The sequence below is a fragment of the Pteropus vampyrus genome, unplaced genomic scaffold, assembly GCF_000151845.1.
Source record: "Pteropus vampyrus isolate Shadow unplaced genomic scaffold, Pvam_2.0 Scaffold332, whole genome shotgun sequence".
Lineage (NCBI taxonomy): Eukaryota > Metazoa > Chordata > Mammalia > Chiroptera > Pteropodidae > Pteropus > Pteropus vampyrus.
The window spans coordinates 1,368,230-1,376,828 of NW_011889113.1; the positions used below are offsets into that span (position 1 = coordinate 1,368,230).

At 38.0% G+C, this 8,599-nt stretch overlaps 1 protein-coding gene across 1 annotated transcript in view; it reads left to right on the forward strand.

Moving 5' to 3' along the window:
- Nucleotides 1-8,599, forward strand: part of SCEL (sciellin) — a 124,902-nt gene that overhangs the window by 32,435 nt on the left and 83,868 nt on the right. Inside the window, exons 2-5 of the mRNA XM_023522118.1 lie at nt 1,285-1,346; nt 2,009-2,114; nt 4,803-4,862; nt 8,464-8,532. Coding sequence (XP_023377886.1) covers nt 1,304-1,346; nt 2,009-2,114; nt 4,803-4,862; nt 8,464-8,532 — 278 coding nt within the window. The 5' untranslated portion in view covers nt 1,285-1,303. The remainder of the gene's footprint in view (nt 1-1,284; nt 1,347-2,008; nt 2,115-4,802; nt 4,863-8,463; nt 8,533-8,599) is intronic.

Here is an 8,599-nt window from a genome sequence, read left to right on the forward strand (position 1 = left end):
TAGAAATTCCAAGTAATACCTATAAACTGTTGTTTGATAATAATACTACTTTAAGTCAAGATGGCTTTTATAGTTTAACAAAGTGATTTTTCTGTACATTATACTTTGGCTCCTCACGATAACTTCATGGGGGAGATGGCGGGTTTCATTAACCCCATCTTACGGGGTATCAAGTGGTTCCATTATAAAACTTAGCTGTGATAAAGCTGGGCCTAGAACCTGCTTCCGATGTGAGATCTGATGCCCCTCAAAAATTCCACACATTGTCTGGTTGGATAAACTCTGCAAGAGACATAATACTTCACCTAGGCTGACCAGACACGACTGCTTGCCCAAGAATCTTCCAGTTTTAAAACCAAAAGTCCCACATTCGGGAAAACCCAGAACCTACTTAACCGTTAGGCAGAAAAGGCTGTGCCTAGGGCCCACGACATCTTGAAAGGCCCACGAAAAGGTTCTAATTTTAATTCCCTTTACCAGCATGAAAAAAAAGTGAATATAATAATAATAAATATGTAATAATGAAGCCAGACTGAATTATTAATCATCTTTATACGAACACAGACATAAATATATTTAATTTTGTGTGTGTGTGAGTGTGTGCGTGTGAAGGAAAGGACCCACAAAAGCAAAAGTGCCTAGGATTCACAAAGTCATAATGCAGCCCCGGAAATTCAGTCAGTTCCAGGCAAAGGAACTGTGGGTTGCCTTAACTCCTTAACCTCTTAAAAGTAGTGGTTGGTCACGGCTAAGGAAGTTTGGGCTTTAATCATCAGTGTTTCCCAGATCTGTGATTTCCTCGGCCTCTGGCTGCTTCCCTTCTCATCATTCATCAGGTGTCTGGGTTGACTTCGGCTTCCCCAGAGAAGTAGCCAATGAGCCCCTCTAAGGGCGTTCTGCACATTGTGCTGTCGATTCCATGTCTCTGTCTCCTCATGGACCTGACCAGACACTTATCTTACGCATCTTTTTGTCCCCAACTTCTGGCTCAGTGCCAGGCATATCATAGGCACTCAATGCATATTTATTGATTAAATAAATGGATTAATTAATGGCCAGTTGCTTGTTCTGTAACTCTGGGTGTTGGCTCTTTACCTGTAAAATGAACACATTGGAATAGATGAACTCTCAGGTTCTCAGCGGGCACTTTATGTCATGTATTCATCATATCACATCCTGGGACTGTCAATGTCATTGAAAAATGTGTCTCATTAGCAGTGGGAAGGTCACCTATATATTCTTAGAGTCATTGTTGTGTTTCCCCCACCCCCATCTCTCTTTTAGATCTGTCCTGGAAGTCAGCATGTCCAATTTTACCTCAAGAAAAACATCTTCCACAGGAAATGGTAATGTAGATGATATTTCCCTCACTTAGAAAACTTAAAAATCTGGGGAAAACCACTCACAGGTCTTAATTACTTTATATAGATACGGAATGCTTAGAAGCAGCAGTCTAATTTAATTAGCACTTCTAAACTTAGGCTTAAGGCTAAAAGTAAAAGTGTAACAACTTTTACTCCTGTAATTGCAGGTCAAAGATTATTTATATAAGATCAGTGTGACCTTCTGTGTTTCTGGTTCCTGTGAGATCAAATATTTGTTATTTACAGTCAAAGGCACCATAACTTATTGACTATTATTTACTACATGCTTTTAAAACAGTCCTGTGTGTACTTCTGAGGCATATTTCTTTTTGTAAAGGCCGCCCACTACACCTGGCTTGGTTTATCCCAGGCCCACGAGTCTACACTCCCAGGTGCCAGATGGGGCCTCACGAGCTGCACGGGCAGTTTCAGTTGGCAGTTCAATGTGTTATCTTTGATGATGGGGTGTGGGAGTTGTTCTTTCTTGCTGGTGCATCCTACTTTGAAACAGTACCAGATTTGCCAGCCTAGAAGGTTGATGCTGGGCAATCAGTTGTGCCTCCTGAGATTTCTAGGTTAACAAACCCACACTCAGCTCTATGCAATTAGAAAAATCTCCCAATTTTTCACTTTTCCGTTGATAGATATGAAGAGTACCACTCAGAGACAATTAGGTTTTCTTGAGGCGAACAAGAGAAGGACTTTCTTACAGGATAACAGCTGGATAAAGAACCGTCCTGAAGGAGAAAGGTAAGAGGGTGGGGAGTGGAAGGATGAGTAGAGAGAGATTCCGTTCTCTGTTTGGGAAGCTAATGGCCATCTGAAAAGCGAATGCTTTTCACTTCGTTGCATGGCGAATTTATTAAACATAAATCAGTAGCATCAGATTATCAAGAACATTACTACCATTTTTAATTTCTGCATACCTAAGAAAATGTGAGTCATTAGTGAGAGAAAGCAGGGTTTCTTTGTTATAACTAAATAAATGTTTGTGGTAGGGAGATTCCTGGTGCATGTCGATCATGTCAGTTGAAAACAAACAGTATGATTCCAGATTTACAAATGTAATAATTTATCTAAAACTTCTTTATGTGCAAGTGAAATCAATAAATTCTTCATTCATTTTAGTCCCAACTAGCCACATACCTCTAAGTGGTGGTTAATATGGTATTACGTTGTAAGGGAAAAGACTTAGCACCAAGAAAGTTTTGTCTGCTTTGAGCTTTGCTTCAACTACGATCTGAACACTATGACCAAAGGCATATCACCTCCTCACCGACATAGATTTACAATAGACATTTTTTTCCAGCCCAGATATATATATTTATTATAAATTATGTATATACATATACACACATTTTTTGATTCCTTCTTATGTTTCAGGCTTGATACTAGATACTTTACATAGCAAGCATTACTAAATCTCACAACAATCACTTAAAGTAGGTATTATATCCCCATTTCACAGATGAGGAATCTGAGGCTCAGAGAAATTAAGCATCTTGTGCAATAGCACACTGCTGCTAAGTGATGGAGTTGAGATTTTAACACAACCCATTGTCTTTCCTGTACATCGATGTTTTTCAATCAGGGGTAACTTTATTCCCAGGCGATGTTTGGCAAGGTCAAGAGAGACATTTTTAATGATCAAAAAGGGGAAGTAGTTCTGAAATCTAGTACGTAGAGGCCAGTGACAGTGTTAAACATCCTACAATGCACAGGACACTTTACAGAAAAAAAATATATGTATCAAATCCATAGCATCAATAGCACTGAAGTTGAGAAACCCTGCATTATAGGATACTTACTCTAAACTTACTAAACTGTGTATGCATGATTATTTGAAATATATTTGTAACTGTCAAATAAAAATGTCTATTGATTCTTATTAGTAAACCTTATTATTTTAAGGGCCTATCGAGGTATTTGGAGACTCACACTAACTTTTAGAGTTAACACTCTTGGACAACAACCATTTCCTTCTTTGAAGCAACATTTATTGCTTCTGTCAGATCCTAACATGGCATTTCTTTTTTCTTTTTTTTTTTCTTAGTGATAGAGTGATGTCAAATGTAGATCATAAATTTTGGGTTGCAAATATTTATACAGATGGGTGAAAATAGAGATGTCTAAGGCAAATTACAGTTGCAGGAATGACGGTTTTATGCCAGGCACGCCTTTTTGAGAAGACCTGAGGAAACCAGCTTGGATGGCAAGGCAGCTGGCTGAATAGAGGGGAAATGGGCTCTGATGCTTCCCTACTCCCAGTGACCAAGCTCTGGGCTATATGTTATGGTAATTCTTCAGGTAAAAACACGTCTGGTGTCCGCGACTCTCTCATAAATGTAGGGAAGGGATATAGGGAGATGGTAAAGTTCTCTAGGGATTTTCGAGGGCGTAGATTTGCTGAAGTTGTTTCGGTTTCACTGTTCTTCTTTGCTTTTAATTGTCTACTACAGTTCTTTCACAGCTTTATCATAACTGGTTTCAGAGTATTGAGCGAGTTAGTGGAGCAGAACCAGGAGAAATGTGGTGGTTCAGGTTTGGTTGGGTTGACATGAAGGAAGTTCAGCACTTACTCTCGGCCTTGGCTCAAGGCCAAAGTTTCTACTACATGTTTTGACGTTTCCTAAAATTGCCTATAATTTCAGGTCTACTGTACAAAGTAAGAAGGACATGGCTTTGGGATTTTATGTATGAAGGTCTTTTACAGATTTGACCAATAGGAAAAGCAAAAATTTGGAATAAAAAGGTCCGGGTCCTAGACTCACCTCTGTCAGTTGTAAACTTTTGGCCTTAGGAAAGCCACAAAACTCCTGATTTAATTTCCCCATCTGTGATGTGGATATGACAGTGTCTTTCCTGACTAATTCATAGGGTTATTTTAAAGACCAAACAAAACAAACTATGTACTCTCATGTTTCAAAAATGAGCTAAGTCTCTTGTGAATGATCAACCTCTTTAACCACAAATATTGGTAATGATTTTCCTACTTTTTGTCAAAGAAAACTGTCAAGTCCTTAAAATGAAAATGTCCAAACATAATGGGCTTAATTAAATTTAGAACATTTTTGTAGAAAACTTTTACCTTCCTACAGAAAAAGATTCTTCTACGTATACAAAGTAGATAGTTTTGTGTTCCCACACTCTGATAAAAACAAAACAAAACAAAACAACAAACACTTGTATTCCATTATTGAATCAAGTGGCAATCTCATGGGATAAATTAGAATAATGATCATTGGTACTGACAAACTTGTTTCTTTTCACCGTGCTCTTTCAAGTGATTACTGGTTAAAATAAATACATAGTCGTACTTTTGCATCTGAAGCGCAATGGATTAACCTTGCCAAAATTGTGTTCCTCTCTCCCTTACTTTGTGCTTACTAAATACTGTGGTAACTTTTTATATGACTCAATTTTGTTCTTTCTCTGCAGAGATGAAAATTACGGCAGGGTGGTGCTCAACCGACATAACTCCCATGATGCCTTGGACAGGTGGGTGTTTCAGACGCATTACATCATTAGCAGAAACACAAACATGGTAGTTTTTGAGAAGACTTGTTCAAGACAAGCTGAATATCTGTGGCTACCCTCAGGCTTTCCCGGACATTCTGGGAACACGAAGGAGACTCTGTGATATCATCAGAGCTTTTCACAGGGCAAACTCTATGCTTCTCTAGCTCCATGACTTCCAAAGGTATAGACAGCTTGTAGGCACAGAATAAGCATCCTCTGCCCGCCCCTCCTGGCAAGAAAGGGAAAGGGGTCCCACAGAAACTCGACCATATAAGATATTTCTGAACCTGAGGGAAAGGAATCCTGAAATACAGACATATCAGTTCCAGAGTTCACTCGCTTTATGGGATAGTATACTTTTTATAAACGTCTAGGCTTGTAGAGAACCAGTATGTGATACTCAGTGACAAATAAACTGACAAAGACAAATTAGAAGGAAAATTCAGACAAAACCAGCAATCACAATGATGTAAATAATCTGATTGATCAAATACATAGATAATATTCTTATGAGAACACATTTGTACTCACACACATACAAACAACCACACCCATCTGAAAATCCCAATTATTTATCAGATGCAAGTTTTATCTGGTCCAGTAGCCTGGGCGTCACCAAGAGGAACTTAGTAAAGGAGTGTGATTGCCTTTCATGATATGGTCTTTAAAAATTAAGTAGACACCTTGAATATGTTTATTTTAGAAATTTTTATTTGTGAATTTTTCTAAATCCTTTTAAACCTGTTCATAATTTAAAGCTATTCTAAGGGTACTGAGCTTAAAGCCCTTTACATAAATTATCTGCTTGGTTTTCTGGTTCCCAGCCTTAGTTCATTTGATTCACTGACTATTTTGTGATTTAGCAAATTCTACCTGTACCTTCTCCTTTGTCTTCATGATTTTGAAGAGTACAGCCTTGTTCTTAGTTGGCCCTTTTAACACTAAACAAAGGGTGCCTGATCATTTGAGTCCAGCCACCAGTGAAAATTGTCCCTCCATTTTATTTGCCTTTCTGTGGAACTATTAAAGAACAAACATACTTGTTTTAAAGGGTGACTGAGAAAAATAAGGTTTATATTTCAGTGTGTTTTAGGATAACAGGAGATTAATGCCTTCTGTGCTTATTTTATTTAAACTGTAGTGGTTTCCTAAACCCTTCCTGTTGGTGGACAGCGTTTTGGCTAAAGCTACACACTGAACTTTTATCTTCAATACCAAAATCTTTGAGCCTGAGACATTTTCCCTTTGACCTACAACTAGTGTCTCAAACTACATTTTCCTAAAAGAGTAGCGTAGATTATATTTTTCCTTGCACTTGCTCAAGTGGATGTCCACTTGACACTTTCTTCCCATTAGCAGAGGCTGTGTCCACTTTGGTGTTTACTCAACCCCGCATTGCAGCACCTACTATGTGCTGACATTGTGTCAGGTGCTAGGAAGACAAAGTTACCTAAGACAGAATCCTTGACCTTAAGGAACTCTCACATTCATGGGAAAAGATGGATCCATAAACTGAAACACTAGATAACATTTAACATGGAAGGTTCTCTTGTAGAAGAGTATGAGAGTGCTGTGGGAATAGAGAGGATGGAGAGACTAGCTCTGCCGAATAAATCGGTAGTAGTCTTCCATGTTGGTGCTCCTGCTTAAAGGATGAGGAGGAAAGTTTTCCAAATTGGTGGCTATGGGGCACAGAATGAAGTGCTTTCAGCAGAAGCGACAGTGTGTGCAAAGAACTACTCACGAGCAGAGACTAAAAAGGAAAAGAAAAATAAATGATATCTTCTCATCACCCTAGATAACAAACTAGGAAATTTTACTGTGTACTTCTCTGCCGGATCATTAAAATGTGTCAAATAAGCCCGATAGCACAAATCGTACCTGCAGAGATGCCTACCCTATTGAGCCAGACACTATTGTAAGGTCTGGGAACAAAGCGCAATCCCTGCTTTCGTAGAACTTGCATCTCAGTTGAAGGCGAGAGGGAGGGACTGAAAAAAATAAATAAATAAACACAAGATAATATGCTGTGTTGTGATAAGTGCCAGGAAGAACAAAGGCAGCTGATGAGACATGAGATGACAGTGACAGAAAAGGGCCTGTTTTAGGGAAGGGGGTTGGATGGCCCCACAGCACCTATTTGCATTCACGCATTACACATGATGGTGAACCACATATCATGATTTCATTCTCAGCGTCCTTAAACTTGGGGAATTGCATTAGGCACTTTTCTTCACTTTTTTTTTTTCTTGCCTTAACCGATACTATTTCCTCTACCACTGTTTGAAAATGTTCATATCTGTTGAGCCTCCCAGGCCCAGCTCTAACTGTATCTCAACCATAAAGCCTTCTCTGATTTCTTTCTTTGGAAATAAGCTTCTTCAATTTAGAACTTCCTTGGGCTTTATTCCAACTTCTTTTCTGACGCTGACCACTTTGGATGTACATGTCTAATTTGTCACTCTAGCATTGTATGTATTGGGTCCATAGTTATTTCATTCTTGATTTCTTCATAGTCATCAGCACAGAGCATCGTGTATTGTTTACCTCCGAATATTTGCTTAATAAAAATATATGACATCAAGTTAAAAAATTAAATCTTAAATATGCTATTTTAGTACTTGTTTTCTGATTGAATACCCTTAATCTGTCAGCTTCAAATCATGCTTTGATATGCAAACCCAGTATAATTCCCCAATGACCTTGCTGTCCCTGTATCACAAGGTTATATAAGGCATTTTTTTCTTTTGCCGATTGATCATTCTGATCAAGATATTCCCACTGCCTCTAAGATCATAATTCAGACTATTGAGCCTTCTCTCCTTTCCTCCCTTATTTTCTTTTCTTCCTTTTCCATTTTTTTATTTATGTCTTCCTCAACTCTCTTTGCCTTCATCTCTCATCTCTCTACTTCTCCCTATCTCTCCTTCTTTCTCCTCTCCTTCCAACATCTATGTTTTTTTCTTCTTTCACTTTCTTCTTTTCTTTTTTCCCCCAGCTTTTCCTGTTTCTCTCATTTTCTTTTATTTCTTCCCTCTCTCTCCCTTCCTTTCTCCAGCATGTTCTCCTCTTTCAACTCTGACCACAGTGCTGAACTTTAAAGGAAGCTATTTGTATTTAGCCTGTTGTGCTGGCATATAGTGCTCCTAAAACTTTGCAGACAACACATAGCTGATTATAAGAGAACAAGTGCCTATTATGTAAAAATCAACAATATTGACAACAGTACATATTAGTTATTAACCATCTTGCTTGTTGTGTCATTTTTTATACACAGCCTTATGCCCAATTTTTATACACATCCTTATGCCCAATTTGAGTGTGTTATTAATTAGAAATAATCAGACTTAGGGAAGACTTTCTTTATTAGCATAAGGAATTGGGTTTGCCATAATTTATTCTATTCAAGTCAAAACCGTGGAAAATTTGGATACTCCAAATCTCTCTTTTCTTGGTAACATATACATCTCTTACTGAATAGGCTAAAATTTTACCAAATGCATGATAGGTTTTATAAACTATTTTTTTGTTATTTATTCGATGTTTGTGTAATTATTATTATTATTACTTTTTGCTATAGGAAAACAAATGAGAGAAATGAGCTAAAGGCCACGATTAGTCGGTACAGATCTGATGACACTTTGGACAGGTAAGGTGTTTTTGAACTATGTAAGCAGAATGCATAACATATAGTAAATCTTATTTCTTATAAAGAC